At 43.4% G+C, this 22,500-nt stretch overlaps 1 protein-coding gene across 1 annotated transcript in view; it reads right to left on the bottom strand.

Moving 5' to 3' along the window:
* LOC109885321 (cysteine-rich secretory protein LCCL domain-containing 1) overlaps window positions 1-22,500 on the bottom strand; it is a gene marked incomplete in the record, with an annotated part of 74,869 nt that overhangs the window by 25,495 nt on the left and 26,874 nt on the right. Inside the window, 4 exon segments of the mRNA XM_031836445.1 lie at window position 395; window positions 433-548; window positions 774-906; window positions 2,625-2,743. Coding sequence (XP_031692305.1) covers window position 395; window positions 433-548; window positions 774-906; window positions 2,625-2,743 — 369 coding nt within the window.

Here is a 22,500-nt window from a genome sequence, read left to right on the forward strand (position 1 = left end):
ACTCATTGAGTCAGGTGTAACCCCTAACTAACCCATTGAGTCAGGTGTAACTCCTGACTAACCCTTAGAGTCAGGTGTAACCCCTAACTAACCCATCGAGTCAGGTGTAACCCCTAACTAACCCATTGAGTCGGTGTAACCCCTAACTAACCCTTTGAGTCAGGTGTAGTAACCCCTAACTAACCCGTTGAGTCAGGTTTAACCCCTAACTAACCCATTGAGTCAGGTGTAACCCCTAACTAACCCTTCGAGTCGGGTTTAACCCCTAACTAACCCATTGAGTCAGGTGTAACCCCTATCTAACCCATTGAGTCAGGTGTAACCCCTATCTAACCCGTTGAGTCAGGTTTAACCCCTAACTAACCCATTGAGTCAGGTGTAACCCCTAACTAACCCTTCGAGTCGGGTTTAACCCCTATCTAAGGGTCTTACTTGGGTGAGTAGTTGCAGACCAGGTAAACAGCTTTAGCCAAGTTCTGACCCCACACGTTCATGTTGTAGCAAATGTTGATGGCACAGCCTATCCTGCTGCTGGTGGCCCACACCAACTACACACACACACACACACGCGCGCGCACACACACACACACACACACACACACACACACACACACACACACACACACACACACACACACACACACACACACACAGAGAGAGAGAGATCAGATGGCACCCGATAAACATGTTAGCCTTGTTTAAGTTAATAATGAGTTACAAGTTTGTTTGTTTTTTCCCCTATTTTCTGACTTTTGGTTTGATCTGCTGCCTACCTGTGTGTAGTGGGTGCAGACCGGGCCGGAACATCTAAAGGGGCAGTAGGGGTCACATTCCTGGGGGTAAGGGAAGGAATAGTCCTTCACCTCATTATACCAGGCCTGCACATGGGAAGTAGGGGGCCGTGGCCTGGACACAGACATACACTGATGAATGTAACTTTTACAAGAACAGGATTATGTTTCAAATGGCACCCTATTCCCTATATAGTGCACTACTTTAGACCAGAGGCCTATGGCACCCTATTCCCTATATAGTCCACTACTTTAGACCAGAGCCCTATGGTACCCTATTCCCTATGTAGTGCACTACTTTAGACCAGAGCCCTATGGTACCCTATTCCCTATATAGTGCACTACTTTAGACCAGAGCCCTATGGTACCCTATTCCCTATGTAGTGCACTACTTTAGACCAGAGCCCTATGGTACCCTATTCCCTATGTAGTGTACTACTTTAGACCAGAGCCCTATGGTACCCTATTCCCTATATAGTACACTACTTTAGATCAGAGCCCTATGGCACCCTATTCCCTATATAGTGCACTACTTTAGACCAGAGCCCTATGGTACCCTATTCCCTATATAGTGCACTACTTTAGACCAGAGCCCTATGGTACCCTATTCCCTATGTAGTGTACTACTTTAGACCAGAGCCCTATGGTACCCTATTCCCTATATAGTACACTACTTTAGACCAGAGCCCCTATTCCCTATATAGTACACTACTTTAGACCAGAGCCCCCTATTCCCTATATAGTACACTATTTTAGACCAGAAGCCCCTATTCCCTATATAGTACACTACTTTAGACCAGAGCCCCTATTCCCTATATAGTACACTACTTTAGACCAGGGCCCTATTCCCTATATAGTACACTACTTTAGACCAGAGCCCCTATTCCCTATATAGTTACACTATTTTAGACCAGAGCCCCTATTCCCTATATAGTACACTACTTTAGACCAGAGCCCCTATTCCCTATATAGTACACTACTTTAGATCAGAGCCCTATGGCACCCTATTCCCTATATAGTGCACTACTTTAGACCAGAGCCCTAAGGCACCTTATTCCCTATATAGTGCACTACTTTAGACCAGAGCCCTATGGTACCCTATTCCCTATATAGTACACTACTTTAGACCAGAGCCCCTATTCCCTATATAGTACACTACTTTAGACCAGAGCCCCTATTCCCTATATAGTGCACTACTTTAGACCAGAGCCCTATGGCACCTTATTCCCTATATAGTGCACTACTTTAGACCAGAGCCCTATGGTACCCTATTCCCTATATAGTACACTACTTTAGACCAGAGCCCCTATTCCCTATATAGTACACTACTTTAGACCAGAGCCCCTATTCCCTATATAGTACACTACTTTAGACCAGGGCCCTATTCCCTATATAGTACACTACTTTAGACCGGAGCCCTATGGCACCCTATTCCCTATATAGTACACTACTTTAGACCAGAGCCCTATGGCACCCTATTCCCTATATAGTACACTACTTTAGACCAGAGCCCTATGGCACCTTATTCCCTATATAGTGCACTACTTTAGATCAGAGCCCTATGGCACCTTATTCCCTACATAGTGCACTACTTTAGACCAGGGCCAATAGGGAATAGGGTGTCATTTGGGACTCTGGGGGTACTCACAGAAATACATTGGTTTTGTGTTTCATTACTCAATACAAACATACAATGTAATATACTGAAAATATGTCTTTATGGGGATTCAATGTTGATGCTGCGCTGTCACATGCGAATACAGCAAACATCAATGTCATGTTTCATTTGTTCACTGATCAATCAATGAATCATTCAACCATGTCCGTGTTTACCATCCCCAGTGAGCTCCCAGGTTCTGTCCTATCTGGGGGAGCAGACCAGCCGGACCGTGTTCCCAAAGACAAGTCTCAGCCCACTCCTCTGCCGTACGCTCTAACTCTGTATCCCATTCCTGCAGAGAGAGAGAGAGAGAGAGAGACAGGACACTGTTTACACAGGAAGCCCACTTCTGATCTGCTTTTGACCAATCACATCAGATCGTTTCACATCAGATCTTTTTCAGAGTTGATCTGATTGGTCAAACGTGAAAAATAAGATCATGAAATGAGTTTTAACACATCTTTTGCGGACAACACTCCACAGAGTACAATGATGACAACATCATACTCTACAGAGTACACTGATGACAACATAGCTATACTCTACAGAGAATACTGATGACAGCATAGCTATACTCTACAGAGAATACTGATGACAGCATAGCTATACTCTACAGAGAATACTGATGACAGCATAGCTATACTCTACAGAGAATACTGATGACAGCATAGCTATACTCTACAGAGAATACTGATGACCACATAGCTATACTCTACAGAGTACTGTATACTGATGACAGCATAGCTATACTCTACAGAGAATACTGATGACAGCATAGCTATACTCTACAGAGTACTGTATACTGATGACAGCATAGCTATACTCTACAGAGAATACTGATGACAGCATAGCTATACTCTACAGAGAATACTGATGACAGCATAGCTATACTCTACAGAGAATACTGATGACCACATAGCTATACTCTACAGAGTACTGTATACTGATGACAGCATAGCTATACTCTACAGAGAATACTGATGACAGCATAGCTATACTCTACAGAGTACTGTATACTAATGACAGCATAGCTATACTCTACAGAGAATACTGATGACAGCATAGCTATACTCTACAGAGTACTGTATACTGATGACAACATAGCTATACTCTACAGAGTACTGTATACTGATGACAACATAGCCATACTCTACAGAGTACTGTATACTGATGACAACATAGCTATACTCTACAGAGTACTGTATACTGATGACAACATAGCTATACTCTACAGAGTACTGTATACTAGAGGTTGGCCGATTAATTTCCAAAGATTGGAAAGCAGCTGCGGTCATCCCTCTATTCAAATGGGGTGACACTCTAGACCCAAACTGTTACAGACATATATCTATCCTACCCTGTCTTTCTAAGGTCTTCGAAATGCCAAGTTAACAAACAGATCACTGACCATTTCGAATCTCACCGTACCTTCTCCGCTATGCAATCTGGTTTCAGAGCTGGTCATGGGTGCACCTCAGCCACGCTCAAGATCCTAAATGATATCTTAACCGCCATCGATAAGAAACATTACTGTGCAGCCGTATTCATTGATCTGGCCAAGGCTTTCGACTCTGTCAATCACCACATCCTCATCGGCAGACTCGACAGCCTTGGTTTCTCAAATGATTGCCTCGCCTGGTTCACCAACTACTTCTCTGATAGAGTTCAGTGTGTCAAATCGGAGGGTCTGCTGTCCGGACCTCTGGCAGTCTCTATGGGGGTGCCACAGGGTTCAATTCTTGGACCGACCCTCTTCTCTGTATACATCAATGAGGTCGCTCTTGCTGCTGGTGATTCTCTGATCCACCTCTACGCAGACGACACCATTCTGTATACTTCTGGCCCTTCTTTGGACACTGTGTTAACTAACCTCCAGACGAGCGTCAATGCCATACAACTCTCCTTCCGTGGCCTCCAACTGCTCTTAAACGCAAGTAAAACTAAATGCATGCTATTCAATCGATCACAGCCCACACCTGCCCGCCCGTCTAGCATCACTACTCTGGATGGCTCTGACTTAGAATACGTGGACAACTACAAATACCTAGGTGTCTGGTTAGACTGTAAACTCTCCTTCCAGACCCACATCAAACATCTCCAATCCAAAATTAAATCTAGAATCGGCTTCCTATATCGCAACAAAGCATCCTTCACTCATGCTGCCAAACATACCCTTGTAAAACTGACCATCCTACCGATCCTCGACTTCGGTGATGTCACCTATAAAATAGTCTCCAACACTCTACTCAACAGGGTTTAGAGAGGAGACAAGAGAGGAGACAAGAGAGGGGTGTAGAGAGGAGACAAGAGAGGAGACTAGAGAGGGGACTAGAGAAGGGACTAGAGAGGGGACTAGAGAGGGGACTAGAAAAGGGACTAGAGAGGGGTCTAGAGAGGGGTCTAGAGTGGGGTCTAGAGAGGGGTGTAGAGAGAAGACAAGAGAGGGGTGTAGAGAGGTTTCTAGAGAGGGGACTAGAGATGGGTCTAGAGAGGGAACTAGAGAGGGTACTAGAGAGGAGACTAGAGAGGGAACTAGAGAGGGGACTAGAGAGGGGTCTAGAGAGGGGTCTAGAGAGGGCTCTAGAGTGGGGTCTAGAGAGCGGACTAGATAGGGGTCTAGAGAGGGGACTAGAGAGGGTACTAGAGAGGGGTCTAGAGAGGGTACTAGAGAGGGGACTAGAGATGGGTCTAGAGAGGGGACTAGAGAGGGGTCTAGAGAAAGGACTAGAGAGGAGACAAGAGAGGGGACTAGAGAGGGGACTAGAGATGGGTCTAGAGAGGGGACTAGAGAGGAGACAAGAGAGGAGAAAAGAGAGGGGACTAAAGAGGGGACTAGAGAGGGGACTAGAGAGGGGACTAGAGAAGGGGCTAGCGATTGGTCTCAGCCCAACTCTCTTTCAGTTTGCCCTTTTCTCCCCTGTTCTGCGTTATGAAATGCAAGTCTAGTCTGGTCAGAAGCCAAAAATATCAGGTTCCATTTCTGGGGTTTTGTGGGGGAATGTAGAAAACAGGTGATCATCTACCAGCTACATTGACCTACATTCTGGCTACTTCCATAATGTATTTTTTAAACACATGTAGTTGTAATTATTTTAGAGTATATGCGTTACTGCAAACGCACACCGTTACTTTCACCTTGAGTGTGGGACACCCAAATCTGACATTTGTCGAAATTTGAGTGTGTGTATGTGTATGTGTGTATGTGTGCTTGTGAGTGTGTGTGTGTGCTTGTGTTTGTGTGTGTGCGTGTGTGTGCTTGTGTTTGTGTGTGTGTGTGTGTGTGTGTGTGTTTGTGTGTGTGTGTGTGTTTGTGTGTGTGTGTGTGCTTGTGTTTGTGTGTGTGTGTGTGTGTGTGTGTGTGTGCTTGTGTTTGTGTTTGTGTGTGTGCTTGTGTTTGTGTGTGTGTGTGTGTGTGTGTGTGCTTGTGTTTGTGTGTGTGTTTGTGTGTGTGTGTGTGTGTGTGTAAAGCTGGCTGAAGGTTTCAGAGCTTAAACATTTCACACATTCAGCTCTGGAAGTCCCACAGCACAGCCATCACTAACCCTTACTGTAAATCTACACCAATACCAGCCATCACTAACCCTTATCGTAAATCTACACCAATACCAGCCATCACTAACCCTTACTGTAAATCTACACCAATACCAGCCATCACTAACCCCTACTGTAATTCTACACCAACACCAGCCATCACTAACCCTTACTATAAATCTACAACAATACCAGCCAACACTAACCCCTACTGTAAATCTACACCAATACCAGCCATCAATAACCCCTACTGTAAATCTACACCAATACCAGCCATCACTAACCCTTACTGTAAATCTACACCAATACCAGCCATCACTAACCCCTACTGTAAATCTACACCAATACCAGCCATCACTAACCCTTACTGTAAATCTACACCAATACCAGCCATCACTAACCCTTACTGTCAATCTACACCAATACCAGCCATCACTAACTCCTACTGTAAATCTACACCAATACCAGCCATCACTAACCCTTACCCCTACTGTAAATCTACACCAATACCAGCCATCACTAACCCTTACTGTAAATCTACACCAATACCAGCCATCACTAACCCTTACCCCTACTGTAAATCTACACCAATACCAGCCATCACTAACCCCTACTGTAAATCTACACCAATACCAGCCATCACTAACCCTTACCCCTACTGTAAATCTACACCAATACCAGCCATCACTAACCCTTTCCCCTACTGTAAATCTACACCAATACCAGCCGTCACTAACCCTTACCCCTACTGTAAATCTACACCAATACCAGCCATCACTAACCCCTACTGTAAATCTACACCAATACCAGCCATCACTAACCCTTACCCCTACTGGAAATCTACACCAATACCAGCCATCACTAACCCCTACTGTAAATCTACACCAATACCAGCCATCACTAACCCCTACTGTAAGTCTACACCAATACCAGCCATCACTAACCCTTACCCCTACTGTAAATCTACACCAATACCAGCCATCACTAATCTTACCCCTACTGTAAATCTACACCAATACCAGCCATCACTAACCCCTACTGTAAATCTACACCAATACCAGCCATCACTAACCCTTACCCCTACTGTAAATCTACACCAATACCAGCCATCACTAACCTTACCCCTACGGTAAATCTACACCAATACCAGCCATCACTAACCCTTACCCCTACTGTAAATCTACACCAATACCAGCCATCCCTAACCCCTACTGTAAATCTACACCAATACCAGCCATCACTAACCTTACCCCTACTGTAAATCTATACCAATACCAGCCATCACTAACCCCTACTGTAAATCTTCACCAATACCTGCCATCACTAACCTTACCCCCACTGTAAATCTACACCAATACCAGCCATCACTAACCCTTACCCCTACTGTAAATCTACACCAATACCAGCCATCACTAACCCTTACCCCTACTGTAAATCTACACCAATACCAGCCATCACTAACCCTTACCCTTACTGTAAATCTACACCAATACCAGGCTTTAAAATATACCCCCACTTCCTTCCCTCAATCACGTCTCTCCAGAAACAACCTCTGTTCTCCACATTAGTCCTGAGTGTAACACCTGCCCAGCAACAGTAACGAACAGGATGTCTGGTGGGGCTGGATTAACTCTGTTACATAGCAGAAAGTTGAAGACTCAAACAAAAATCCATCCTAAATGGCTCCCTATTCGCTTTATAATGTATTACTTTTGGCCAGGCCTATAGGTTCCTATAGTTCTCTGGTCACAAATGGTGTACTATGTAGGACATAGATGGACAGGTTGTTCGGTAAGGCCTGGGAGTTGCAATCCCAAATGGCACGCTTTTCTCTATATAGTGCACTTACGTTTGACCAGTGTCCACAGGGAATAGGTTGCCATATGAGATGTACCCTCGGCTTGTTTGGTAATATAGAGAAGGTGAATCCATGTTGGTTAGCTGAGGACACCATAGTCACAGGAGGAGAGTTGGACTATTATATTGGAGAAATTAAGTTCAAATTAAGATTGTGAGTGCTGTTGTTTTAGTCTGGCTGTAAAACTGTATTCCATTCTGTATTCCCTATACAGATATCTATCTATATATATATATATAGATGAGATGGGATGTGAAGAGAGGAGTACACATTACACATTACACAGTAACACAGTAACACAGTAACACATTACACATTACACAGTAACACAGTAACACATTACACAGTAACACAGTAACACAGTAACACATTACACAGTAACACAGTAACACAGTAACACATTAACACATTACACAGTAACACAGTAACACAGTAACACATTAACACATTACACAGTAACACATTACACAGTAACACAGTAACACAGTAACACATTACACAGTAACACATTAACACATTACACAGTAACACATTACACATTACACAGTAACACAGTAACACAGTAACACAGTAACACATTACACATTACACAGTAACACATTACACAGTAACACATTACACAGTAACACAGTAACACATTACACAGTAACACAGTAACACATGAACACATTAACACAGTAACACAGTAACACAGTGACACATTACAAAGTAACACATTACACAGTAACACAGTAACACATTACACAGTAACACCTTAACACAGTAACACATTACACAGTAAAACATTACACAGTAACACAGTAACACAGTAACACAGTAACACAGTAACACATTACACAGTAACACATTACACAGTAACACAGTAACACAGTAACACATTACACAGTAACACAGTAACACAGTAACACAGTAACACATTACACAGTAACACATTACACGGTAACACATTACACAGTAACACAGTAACACAGTAACACATTACACAGTAACACAGTAACACATTACACAGTAACACCTTAACACAGTAACACAGTAACACATTACACAGTAACACATTACACAGTAACACATTACACAGTAACACAGTAACACATTACACAGTAACACCTTAACGCATTACACAGTAACATCTTAACACATTACACAGTAACACCTTAACACAGTAACACATTACACAGTAACACATTACACAGTAACACATTACACAGTAACACAGTAACACAGTAACACATTACACAGTAACACAGTAACACAGTAAAACATTACACAGTAACACAGTAACACAGTAACACATTACACAGTACACAGTACACAGTAACACAGTAACACAGTAACACAGTACACAGTAACACATTACACAGTAACACAGTAACACAGTAAAACATTACACAGTAACACAGTAACACAGTAACATATTACACAGTAACACAGTAACACATTACACAGTAACACAGTAACACAGTAACACAGTAACACATTACACAGTAACACAGTAACGCAGAAACACATTACACAGTAACACATTACACAGTAACAAAGTAACACAGTAACACATTAACACAGTAACACATTACACAGTAACACATTACACAGTAACACAGTAACACAGTAACACAGTAACACAGTAACACATTACACAGTAACACATTACACATTAACACAGTAACACATTACACAGTAACACAGTAACACAGTAACACAGTAACACATTACACAGTAACACAGTAACACAGTAACACATTACACAGTAACACATTACACAGTAACACAGTAACACATTACACATTACACAGTAACACAGTAACACATTAACACATTACACAGTAACACATTAACACATTACACAGTAACACATTACACAGTAACACAGTAACACAGTAACACAGTAGCACAGTAGCACAGTAACACATTACTGGGTTATGTACTGGGTTATGTACTGGGTTATGTACTGGGTTGTGTACACATTACACACATTACACAGTGACACATTAGCACATAACCCAGTACATAACCCAATACATAACCCAGTACATAACCCAGTACATAACCCAGTACATAACCCAGTATATTGCCCAGTATAGAGCACAGCACATAGCATAGCCTGGATGTGAAATTGATAGTGTTTGCACTGTGAGCGTGGGGCCAACAGGCCCCCGACCACACACCTACAGCATGGGGTTTGTGGTTCTGAACCCTGGGCCCAACAGGCCACTGACCACACACCTGCAGCATGGGGTTTGGGATTCTGAACCCTGGGCCCAACAGGCCCCCGACCACACACCTACAGCATGGGGTTTGTGGTTCTGAACCCTGGGCCCAACAGGCCCCCGACCACACACCTACAGCATGGGGTTTGGGGTTCTGAACCCTGGGCCCAACAGCATGGGGTTTGTGGTTCTGAACCCTGGGCCCAATCGGCCCTCGACCACACCCCTGCAGCATGGGGTTTGGGGTTCTGAACCCTGTGCCCAACAGGCCCCTGACCACACCCCTGCAGCATGGGGTTTGGGGTTCTGAACCCTGGGCCCAACAGGCCCCTGACCACACCCCTGCAGCATGGGGTTTGGGGTTCTGAACCCTGGGCCCAACAGGCCCCTGACCACACCCCTGCAGCATGGGGTTTGGGGTTCTGAACCCTGTGCCCAACAGGCCCCTGACCACACCCCTGCAGCATGGGGTTTGGGGTTCTGAACCCTGGGCCCAACAGGCCCCCGACCACACACCTACTGAGACTCATAAAGACAAACTCTTTTCCTGCTCTAGGCTTTCAGCACTTTTCATTTTCACTCAACACTTCATGTATTTTTATCTATTTCGGGGGGGGTCAACTGGTGTGTGTGTGAGGGGGAGACAGTCTACCAGGGAGGCATTGTGTCCTCTGTGAGGGGGAGACAGTCTACCAGGGAGGCATTGTGTCCTCTGTGAGGGGGAGACAGTCTACCAGGGAGGCATTGTGTCCTCTGTGAGGGGGAGACAGTCTACCAGGGAGGCATTGTGTCCTCTGTGAGGGGGAGACAGTCTACCAGGGAGGCATTGTGTCCTCTGTGAGGGGGAGACAGTCTACCAGGGAGGCATTGTGTCCTCTGTGAGGGGGAGACAGTCTACCAGGGAGGCATTGTGTCCTCTGTGAGGGGGAGACAGTCTACCAGGGAGGCATTGTGTCCTCTGTGAAGGGGACCAGTCTATCCCCTGGATGGGGAGCTCTTCAACCACTGAATGGGTCTTTATTTCCCAGTGGTAACACAGACAGGGACAGCTGATTTGAGACGATGTGTGTGTGTGTGTGTGTGTGTGTATGCACAGGTGCAGAAGGGTAAACTTCCTTTGTGAGTTCAGTTTCCTGTCCAGAGTAAATTGTCTGGAGAGGCAGCAGGAGAGAGAGAGGGAGACCTGCAATACCAAGAGCTGAGCAAAGAAAATAGTCCCCTCATCCAGCTGGTCTTGGGGCTGAGTTCACAAACCTGGTCTACTAGCACACTGAAGCCTCAGTCCCCTCATCCAGCTGGTCCTGGGACTGAGTTCACAAACCTGTTCTACTAACACACTGAAGCCTCAGTCCCCTCATCCAGCTGGTCTTGGGGCTGAGTTCACAAACCTGTTCTACTAACACACTGAAGCCTCAGTCCCCTCATCCAGCTGGTCCTGGGGCTGAGTTCACAAACCTGTTCTACTAACACACTGAAGCCTCAGTCCCCTCATCCAGCTGGTCCTGGGGCTGAGTTCACAAACCTGTTCTACTAACACACTGAAGCCTCAGTCCCCTCATCCAGCTGGTCCTGGGGCTGAGTTCACAAACCTGTTCTACTAGCACACTGAAGCCTCAGTCCCCTCATCCAGCTGGTCCTGGGGCTGAGTTCACAAACCTGTTCTACTAACACACTAAAGCCTCAGTCCCCTCATCCAGCTGGCCCAGGGGCTGAGTTCACAAACCTGTTCTACTAACACACTGAAGCCTCAGTCCCCTCATCCAGCTGGTCCTGGGGCTGAGTTCACAAACCTGTTCTACTAGCACACTGAAGCCTCAGTCCCCTCATCCAGCTGGTCCTGGGGCTGAGTTCACAAACCTGTTCTACTAACACACTAAAGCCTCAGTCCCCTCATCCAGCTGGTCCTGGTCCTCAGTTCACTAACCTGTTCTACTAGCACACTGAAGCCTCAGTCCCCTCATCCAGCTGGTCCTGAGTTCACTAACCTGTTCTACTAACACACTGAAGCCTCAGTCCCCTCATCCAGCTGGTCCTGAGTTCACTAACCTGTTCTACTAGCACACTGAAGCCTCAGTCCCCTCATCCAGCTGGTCCTGAGTTCACTAACCTGTTCTACTAACACACTGAAGCCTCAGTCCCTCATCCAGCTGGTCCTGGGGCTGAGTTCAGAAACCTGTTCTACTAGCACACTGAAGCCTCAGTCCCCTCATCCAGCTGGTCCTGAGTTCACTAACCTGTTCTACTAGCACATTGAAGCCTCAGTCCCCTCATCCAGCTGGTCCTGAGTTCACTAACCTGTTCTACTAACACACTGAAGCCTCAGGACCAGAACATTCAATCAATCAGAATAAACCAAATCACAGTCAAAACACACAGTCAAAACAAAAGTACATTACTCATTGGCAAGCACAAGCACAAAGCAAAATGCAATGCTATCTGGCCTTAAATCAACAGTACACCGTGGCAAACTATTTGACCATGGTTACTGATCAAAACCTTAGAAAAACCTTGACAAAGTACAGGCTCAGTGAGCACAGACTTGCCATTGAGGCGGCTAGACACAGGGAAACCTGGCTCCCTGTAGAGGAAAGGCTGTGTAATCACTGCACCACAGCAGATCCCGAGACAGAGCTGCATTTCCTGACAAAATGTAAACAAAATATGAAACAATTAGAAATGTTATAAAGAGATGTGAGGTGTTATAGAGAGAGATGTGAGGTGTTATAGAGAGATGTGAGGTGTTATAGAGAGATGTGAGGTGTTATAGAGAGAGATGTGAGGTGTTATAGAGAGATGTGAGGTGTTATAGAGAGATGTGAGGTGTTATAGAGAGAGATGTGAGGTGTTATAGAGAGATGTGAGGTGTTATAGAGAGAGAGATGTGAGGTGTTATAGAGCGAGATGTGAGGTGTTATAGAGAGAGATGTGGGGTGTTGTAGAGAGATGTGAGGTGTTATAGAGAGAGATGTGAGGTGTTATAGAGAGAGATGTGAGGTGTTATAGAGAGATGTGAGGTGCTATAGAGAGAGATGTGAGGTGTTATAGAGAGAGATGTGAGGTGTTATAGAAGATGTGAGGTGTTATAGAGAGAGATGTGAGGTGTTATAGAGAGAGATGTGAGGTGTTATAGAGAGAGATGCGAGGTGTTATACGAGAGATGTGAGGTGTTATAGAGAGAGATGTGAGGTGTTATAGAGAGAGATGTGAGGTGTTATAGAGAGATGTGAGGTGTTATAGAGAGAGATGTGAGGTGTTATGGAGAGATTGTGAGGTGTTATAGAGAGAGATGTGAGGTGTTATAGAGAGAGATATGAGGTGTTATAGAGAGAGATGTGAGGTGTTATAGAGAGAGATGTGAGGTGTTATAGAGAGAGATGTGAGGTGTTATAGAGAGAGATGTGAGGTGTTATAGAGAGAGATGTGAGGTGTTATAGAGAGAGGTGTGAGGTGTTATAGAGAGAGATGTGAGGTGTTATAGAGAGAGATGTGAGGTGTTATAGAGAGAGATGTGAGGTGTTATAGAGAGAGATGTGAGGTGTTATAGAGAGAGATGTGAGGTGTTTTAGAGAGATGTGAGGTGTTATAGAGAGAGATGTGAGGTGTTTAGAGAGAGATGTGAGGTGTTATAGAGAGAGATGTGAGGTGTTATAGAGAGAGATGTGAGGTGTTATAGAGAGAGATGGGAGGTGTTATAGAGAGAGATGTGAGGTGTTATAGAGAGAGATGTGAGGTGTTTTTAGAGAGAGATGTGAGGTGTTTTAGAGAGAGATGTGAGGTGTTTTAGAGAGATGTGAGGTGTTTTAGAGAGATGTGAGGTGTTATAGAGAGAGATGTGAGGTGTTATAGAGAGAGATGTGAGGTGTTATAGAGAGATGTGAGGTGTTATAGAGAGAGATGTGAGGTGTTATAGAGAGATGTGAGGTGTTTTAGAGAGAGATTGGAGGTGTTTTAGAGAGAGATGTGAGGTGTTTTAAGAGAGAGATGTGAGGTGTTATAGAGAGATGTGAGGTGGTTTTAGAGAGAGATGTGAGGTGTTATAGAGAGAGATGTGAGGTGTTTTAGAGAGATGTGAGGTGTTATAGAGAGAGATGTGAGGTGTTTTAGAGAGAGATGTGAGGTGTTATAGGAGAGTGAGGTGTTAGACGATGTGAGGTGTTTTAGAGAGAGATGTGAGGTGTTATAGAGAGAGATGTGAGGTGTTTATAGAGAGAGATGTGAGGTGTTTTAGAGAGAGATGTGAGGTGTTTTAGAGAGAGATGTGAGGTGTTAATAGAGAGAGATGTGAGGTGTTATAGAGAGAGATGTGAGGTGTTATAGAGAGAGATGTGAGGTGTTATAAGAGAGAGATGTGAGGTGTTATAGAGAGAGATGTGAGGTGTTATAGAGAGAGATGTGAGGTGTTATAGAGAGAGATGTGAGGTGTTATAGAGAGAGATGTGAGGTGTTATAGAGAGAGATGTGAGGTGTTTAGAGAGAGATGTGAGGTGTTATAGAGAGAGATGTGAGGTGTTATAGAGAGATGTGAGGTGTTTTAGAGAGAGATGTGAGGTGTTTTAGAGAGAGGTGTGAGGTGTTATAGAGAGAGATGTGAGGTGTTATAGAGAGAGATGTGAGGTGTTATAGAGAGAGATTGAGGTGTTATAGAGAGATATGTGAGGTGTTTTAGAGAGAGATGTGAGGTGTTATAGAGAGAGATGTGAGGTGTTTAGAGAGAGATGTGAGGTGTTATAGAGAGAGATGTGAGGTGTTATAGAGAGAGATGTGAGGTGTTATAGAGAGAGATGTGAGGTGTTATAGAGAGATATGTGAAGGTGTTTTAGAGAGAGATGTGAGGTGTTATAGAGAGAGATGTGAGGTGTTTTAGAGAGAGATGTGAGGTGTTATAGAGAGAGATGTGAGTGTTATAGAGAGAGATGTGAGGTGTTATAGAGAGAGATGTGAGGTGTTATAGAGAGAGATGTGAGGTGCTATAGAGAGAGATGTGAGGTGTTATAGAGAGAGATGTGAGGTGTTATAGAGAGAGATTGAGGTGTTTTAGAGAGATGTGAGGTGTTATAGAGAGAGATGTGAGGTGTTTTAGAGAGAGATGTGAGGTGTTATAGAGAGAGATGTGAGGTGTTATAGAGAGAGATGTGAGGTGTTATAGAGAGAGATGGGAGGTGTTATAGAGAGAGATGTGAGGTGTTATAGAGAGAGATGTGAGGTGTTTTAGAGAGAGATGTGAGGTGTTTTAGAGAGAGATGTGAGGTGTTTTAGAGAGATGTGAGGTGTTTTAGAGAGATGTGAGGTGTTATAGAGAGAGATGTGAGGTGTTATAGAGAGAGATGTGAGGTGTTATAGAGAGATGTGAGGTGTTATAGAGAGAGATGTGAGGTGTTATAGAGAGATGTGAGGTGTTTTAGAGAGAGAGTGAGGTGTTTTAGAGAGAGATGTGAGGTGTTTTAGAGAGAGATGTGAGGTGTTATAGAGAGATGTGAGGTGTTCTAGAGAGAGATGTGAGGTGTTATAGAGGAGAGATGTGAGGTGTTTTAGAGAGATGTGAGGTGTTATAGAGAGAGATGTGAGGTGTTTTAGAGAGAGATGTGAGGTGTTATAGAGAGAGATGTGAGGTGTTTTAGAGAGAGATGTGAGGTTTTTAGAGAGAGATGTGAGGTGTTATAGAGAGAGATGTGAGGTGTTTTAGAGAGAGATGTGAGGTGTTTTAGAGAGAGATGTGAGGTGTTTATAGAGAGAGATGTGAGGTGTTATAGAGAGAGATGTGAGTGTTATAGAGAGAGATGTGAGGTGTTTATAGAGAGAGATGTGAGGTGTTATAGAGAGAGATGTGAGGTGTTATAGAGAGAGATGTGAGGTGTTATAGAGAGAGATGTGAGGTGTTATAGAGAGAGATGTGAGGTGTTTTAGAGAGAGATGTGAGGTGTTATAGAGAGAGATGTGAGGTGTGTTATAGAGAGAGATGTGAGGTGTTTTAGAGAGAGATGTGAGGTGTTATAGAGAGAGATGTGAGGTGTTTAGAGGAGAGGTGTGAGGTGTTATAGAGAGAGATGTGAGGTGTATATAGAGCAGAGATGTGAGGTGTTTATAGAGAGAGATGTGAGGTGTTATAGAGAGATATGTGAGGTGTTTAGAGAGAGATGTGAGGTGTTATAGAGAGAGATGTGAGGTGTTTTAGAGAGAGATGTGAGGTGTTATAGAGAGAGATGTGAGGTGTTTTAGAGAGAGATGTGAGGTGTTATAGAGAGATGTGAGGTGTTATAGAGAGAGATGTGAGGTGTTATAGAGAGAGATGTGAGGTGTTATAGAGAGAGATGTGAGGTGTTTTAGAGAGAGATGTGAGGTGTTATAGAGAGAGATGTGAGGTGTTTTAGAGAGAGATGTGAGGTGTTATAGAGAGAGATGTGAGGTGTTATAGAGAGAGATGTGAGGTGTTATAGAGAGAGATGTGAGGTGTTTTAGAGAGAGATGTGAGGTGTTTTAGAGAGATGTGAGGTGTTATAGAGAGAGATGTGAGGTGTTATAGAGATAGATGTGAGGTGTTATAGAGAGATGTGAGGTGTTATAGAGAGATGTGAGGTGTTTTAGAGAGAGATGTGAGGTGTTTTAGAGAGAGATGTGAGGTGTTATAGAGAGATGTGAGGTGTTTTAGAGAGAGATGTGAGGTGTTATAGAGAGAGATGTGAGGTGTTTTAGAGAGATGTGAGGTGTTTTAGAGAGATGTGAGGTGTTATAGAGAGAGATGTGAGGTGTTATAGAGAGATGTGAGGTGTTATAGAGAGAGATGTGAGGTGTTTTAGAGAGAGATGTGAGGTGTTTTAGAGAGAGATGTGAGGTGTTATAGAGAGAGATGTGAGGTGTTATAGAGAGAGATGTGAGGTGTTATAGAGAGAGATGTGAGGTGTTTTAGAGAGAGATGTGAGGTGTTATAGAGAGAGATGTGAGGTGTTTTAGAGAGATGTGAGGTGTTATAGAGAGAGATGTGAGGTGTTTTAGAGAGAGATGTGAGGTGTTATAGAGAGAGATGTGAGGTGTTATAGAGAGAGATGTGAGGTGTTATAGAGAGAGATGTGAGGTGTTATAGAGAGAGATGTGAGGTGTTATAGAGAGAGATGTGAGGTGTTATAGAGAGAGATGTGAGGTGTTTTAGAGAGATGTGAGGTGTTATAGAGAGAGATGTGAGGTGTTATAGAGAGAGATGTGAGGTGTTATAGAGAGAGATGTGAGGTGTTTTAGAGAGAGATGTGAGGTGTTTTAGAGAGAGATGTGAGGTGTTTTAGAGAGATGTGAGGTGTTTTAGAGAGATGTGAGGTGTTATAGAGAGAGATGTGAGGTGTTATAGAGAGAGATGTGAGGTGTTATAGAGAGATGTGAGGTGTTATAGAGAGAGATGTGAGGTGTTTTAGAGAGAGATGTGAGGTGTTATAGAGAGATGTGAGGTGTTTTAGAGAGAGATGTGAGGTGTTATAGAGAGAGATGTGAGGTGTTTTAGAGAGATGTGAGGTGTTATAGAGAGATATGTGAGGTGTTTTAGAGAGAGATGTGAGGTTTATAGAGAGAGATGTGAGGTGTTATAGAGAGAGATGTGCGGTGTTTTCGAGAGAGATGTCAGGTGTTATAGAGAGAGATGTGAGGTGTTTTAGAGAGAGATGTGAGGTGTTTTAGAGAGAGATGTGAGGTGTTATAGAGAGAGATGTGAGGTGTTATAGAGAGAGATGTGAGGTGTTTTAGAGAGAGATTTGAGGTGTTATAGAGAGAGATGTGAGGTGTTATAGAGAGAGATGTGAGGTGTTATAGAGAGAGATGTGAGGTGTTATAGAGAGAGATGTGAGGTGTTATAGAGAGATATGTGAGGTGTTTTAGAGAGAGATGTGAGGTGTTATAGAGAGAGATGTGAGGTGTTTTAGAGAGAGATGTGAGGTGGTTATAGAGATAGATGTGAGGTGTTATAGAGAGAGATGTGAGGTGTTATAGAGAGAGATGTGAGGTGTTTTAGAGAGAGATGTGAGGTGTTTTAGAGAGATGTGAGGTGTTATAGAGAGAGATGTGAGGTGTTATAGAGATAGATGTGAGGTGTTATAGAGAGATGTGAGGTGTTATAGAGAGATGTGAGGTGTTTTAGAGAGAGATGTGAGGTGTTTTAGAGAGAGATGTGAGGTGTTATAGAGAGATGTGAGGTGTTTTAGAGAGAGATGTGAGGTGTTATAGAGAGAGATGTGAGGTGTTTTAGAGAGAGATGTGAGTGTTATAGAGAGAGATGTGAGGTGTTATAGAGAGAGATGTGAGGTGTTATAGAGAGAGATGTGATGTGTTATAGAGAGAGATGTGAGGTGTTATAGAGAGAGATGTGAGGTGTTTTAGAGAGAGATGTGAGGTGTTATAGAGAGAGATGTGAGGTGTTTTAGAGAGAGATGTGAGGTGTTTTAGAGAGATGTGAGGTGTTATAGAGAGAGATGTGAGGTGTTATAGAGATAGATGTGAGGTGTTATAGAGAGATGTGAGGTGTTATAGAGAGATGTGAGGTGTTTTAGAGAGAGATGTGAGGTGTTTTAGAGAGAGATGCGAGGTGTTATAGAGAGATGTGAGGTGTTTTAGAGAGAGATGTGAGGTGTTATAGAGAGAGATGTGAGGTGTTTTAGAGAGAGATGTGAGGTGTTATAGAGAGAGATGTGAGGTGTTATAGAGAGAGATGTGAGGTGTTATAGAGAGAGATGTGATGTGTTATAGAGAGAGATGTGAGGTGTTATAGAGAGAGATGTGAGGTGTTTTAGAGAGAGATGTGAGGTGTTATAGAGAGAGATGTGAGGTGTTATAGAGAGAGATGTGAGGTGTTATAGAGAGAGATGTGAGGTGTTATAGAGAGAGATGTGAGGTGTTATTAGAGAGAGATGTGAGGTGTTTTAGAGAGATGTGAGGTGTTTTAGAGAGATGTGAGGTGTTATAGAGAGAGATGTGAGGTGTTATAGAGAGATGTGAGGTGTTATAGAGAGAGATGTGAGGTGTTTTAGAGAGACATGTGAGGTGTTTTAGAGAGAGATGTGAGGTGTTATAGAGAGAGATGTGAGGTGTTTTAGAGAGAGATGTGAGGTGTTATAGAGAGAGATGTGAGGTGTTATAGAGAGATGTGAGGTGTTTTAGAGAGAGATGTGAGGTGTTATAGAGAGAGATGTGAGGTGTTTTAGAGAGAGATGTGAGGTGTTATAGAGAGAGATGTGAGGTGTTATAGAGAGAGATGTGAGGTGTTATAGAGAGAGATGTGAGGTGTTATAGAGAGAAATGTGAGGTGTTATAGAGAGAGATGTGAGGTGTTTTAGAGAGAGATGTGAGGTGTTATAGAGAGAGATGTGAGGTGTTATAGAGAGAGATGTGAGGTGTTATAGAGAGAGATGTGAGATGTTATAGAGAGAAATGTGAGGTGTTTTAGAGAGAGATGTGAGGTGTTATAGAGAGAGATGTGAGGTGTTTTAGAGAGAGATGTGAGGTGTTATAGAGAGAGATGTGAGGTGTTTTAGAGAGAGATGTGAGGTGTTATAGAGAGAGATGTGAGGTGTTATAGAGAGAGATGTGAGGTGTTATAGAGAGAGATGTGAGGTGTTATAGAGAGATGTGAGGTGTTATAGAGAGAGATGTGAGGTGTTTTAGAGAGAGATGTGAGGTGTTATAGAGAGAGATGTGAGGTGTTATAGAGAGAGATGTGAGGTGTTATAGAGAGAGATGTGAGGTGTTATAGAGAGAGATGTGAGGTGTTATAGAGAGAGATGTGAGGTGTTATAGAGAGAGATGTGAGGTGTTTTAGAGAGAGATGTGAGGTATTATTAGAGAGAGATGTGTGGTGTTATAGAGAGAGATGTGAGGTGTTTTAGAGAGAGATGTGAGGTGTTATAGAGAGAGATGTGAGGTGTTTTAGAGAGAGATGTGAGGTGTTATAGAGAGAGATGTGAGGGTTATAGAGAGAGATGTGAGGTGTTATAGAGAGAGATGTGAGGTGTTATAGAGAGAGATGTGAGGTGTTATAGAGAGAGATGTGAGGTGTTATAGAGAGAGATGTGAGGTGTTATAGAGAGAGATGTGAGGTGTTATAGAGAGAGATGTGAGGTGTTTTAGAGAGAGATGTGAGGTGTTATAGAGAGAGATGTGAGGTGTTATAGAGAGAGATGTGAGGTGTTTTAGAGAGAGATGTGAGGTGTTATAGAGAGATGTGAGGTGTTATAGAGAGAGATGTGAGGTGTTTTAGAGAGAGATGTGAGGTGTTATAGAGAGATGTGAGGTGTTATAGTGATGTGAGGTGTTATAGAGATGTGAGGTGTTTTTAGAGAGATGTGAGGTGTTTTAGAGATGTGAGGTGTTTTAGAGATGTGAGGTGTTTTGAGCGCTGTGAGGTGTTTTAGAGATGTGAGGTGTTTTAGAGATGTGAGGTGTTTTAGAGAGAGATGTGAGGTGTTTTAGAGATGTGAGGTGTTTTAGAGAGAGATGTGAGGTGTTTTAAAGAGATCTGAGGTGTTTTAGAGATGTGAGGTGTTTTAGAGAGATCTGAGGTGTTTTAGAGATGTGAGGTGTTTTAGAGAGATGTGAGGTGTTTTAGAGAGATGTGAGGTGTTTTAGAGAGATGTGAGGTGTTTTAGAGAGATGTGAGGTGTTTTAAAGAGAGATGTGAGGTGTTATAGAGAGATGTGAGGTGTTATAGAGAGAGATGTGAGGTGTTATAGAGAGAGATGTGAGGTGTTATAGAGAGAGATGTGAGGTGTTATAGAGAGAGATGTGAGGTGTTATAGAGAGAGATGTGAGGTGTTATAGAGAGAGATGTGAGGTGTTATAGAGAGAGATGTGAGGTGTTATAGAGAGAGATGTGAGGTGTTATAGAGAGAGATGTGAGGTGTTATAGAGAGAGATGTGAGGTGTTTTAGAGAGAGATGTGAGGTGTTATAGAGAGATGTGAGGTGTTTTAGAGAGAGATGTGAGGTGTTATAGAGAGAGATGTGAGGTGTTTTAAAGAGAGATGTGAGGTGTTATAGAGAGATGTGAGGTGTTTTAGAGATGTGCAGTGTTATAGAGATGTGAGGTGTTTTAGAGATGTGAGGTGTTTTAGAGATGTGAGGTGTTTTAGAGATGTGAGGTGTTTTAGAGAGATGTGAGGTGTTTTAGAGAGATGTTAGTAAAAGATAGGAGACAATGAGATGTAGAAAGAAGTTTTAAGAGACAGCAGACAGATAGACAGAGACAGCAGACAGACAGAGACAGCAGACAGATAGACAGCAGACAGATAGACAGAGACAGCAGACAGATAGACATAGACAGCAGACAGATAGACAGAGACAGCAGACAGATAGACAGAGACAGCAGACAGATAGACAGAGACAGCAGACAGATAGACAGCAGACAGATAGACAGAGACAGCAGACAGATAGACAGAGACAGCAGACAGATAGACAGCAGACAGATAGACAGAGACAGCAGACAGATATACATAGACAGCAGACAGATAGACAGAGACAGCAGACAGATAGACAGAGACAGCAGACAGATAGACAGCAGACAGATAGACAGAGACAGCAGACAGATAGACAGAGACAGCAGACAGATAGACAGCAGACAGATAGACAGAGACAGCAGACAGATAGACAGAGACAGCAGACAGATAGACAGCAGACAGATAGACAGAGACAGCAGACAGATAGACAGAGACAGCAGACAGATAGACAGAGACAGCAGACAGATAGACAGAGACAGCAGACAGATAGACAGCAGACAGATAGACAGAGACAGCAGACAGATAGACAGAGACAGCAGACAGAGACAGCAGACAGATAGACAGAGACAGCAGACAGATAGACAGCAGACAGATAGACAGAGACAGCAGACAGATAGACAGAGACAGCAGACAGATAGACAGAGACAGCAGACAGATAGAGAGAGACAGCAGACAGATAGACAGCAGACAGATAGACAGAGACAGCAGACAGATAGACAGCAGACAGATAGACAGAGACCAGCAGACAGATAGACAGCAGACAGATAGACAGAGACAGCAGACAGATAGACAGCAGACAGATATACAGAGACAGCAGACAGATAGACAGAGACAGCAGACAGAGACAGCAGACAGATAGACAGCAGACAGATAGACAGAGACAGCAGACAGACATGTGCACTGTGTACACTGCATTTGGAAAGTATTCAGGCCCCTTGACTTTTTCCACATTTTGTTACAGCCTTCTTCTAAAATGGATAAAATGGTTTGTTTCCTTATCAATGTACACACAACACCCCATAATTGTTTTTTACTAATAAATGATGTCAGTATGGGGTATTGTGAGTAGATTGATGAGGGTTTTTATTTATTTCATCCATTTTAGAATACGGCTGTAACGTAACAAAATGTGGAAAAAGTACAAGGTTTTCATAGCTTCCGAATGTATTGGTTGGTGCAGCCAGACAGTAGTGCTACCCCAGCAGCCAGTC

Source organism: Oncorhynchus kisutch, linkage group LG11, assembly GCF_002021735.2.
Source record: "Oncorhynchus kisutch isolate 150728-3 linkage group LG11, Okis_V2, whole genome shotgun sequence".
NCBI classification, from domain to species: Eukaryota; Metazoa; Chordata; class Actinopteri; order Salmoniformes; family Salmonidae; genus Oncorhynchus; species Oncorhynchus kisutch.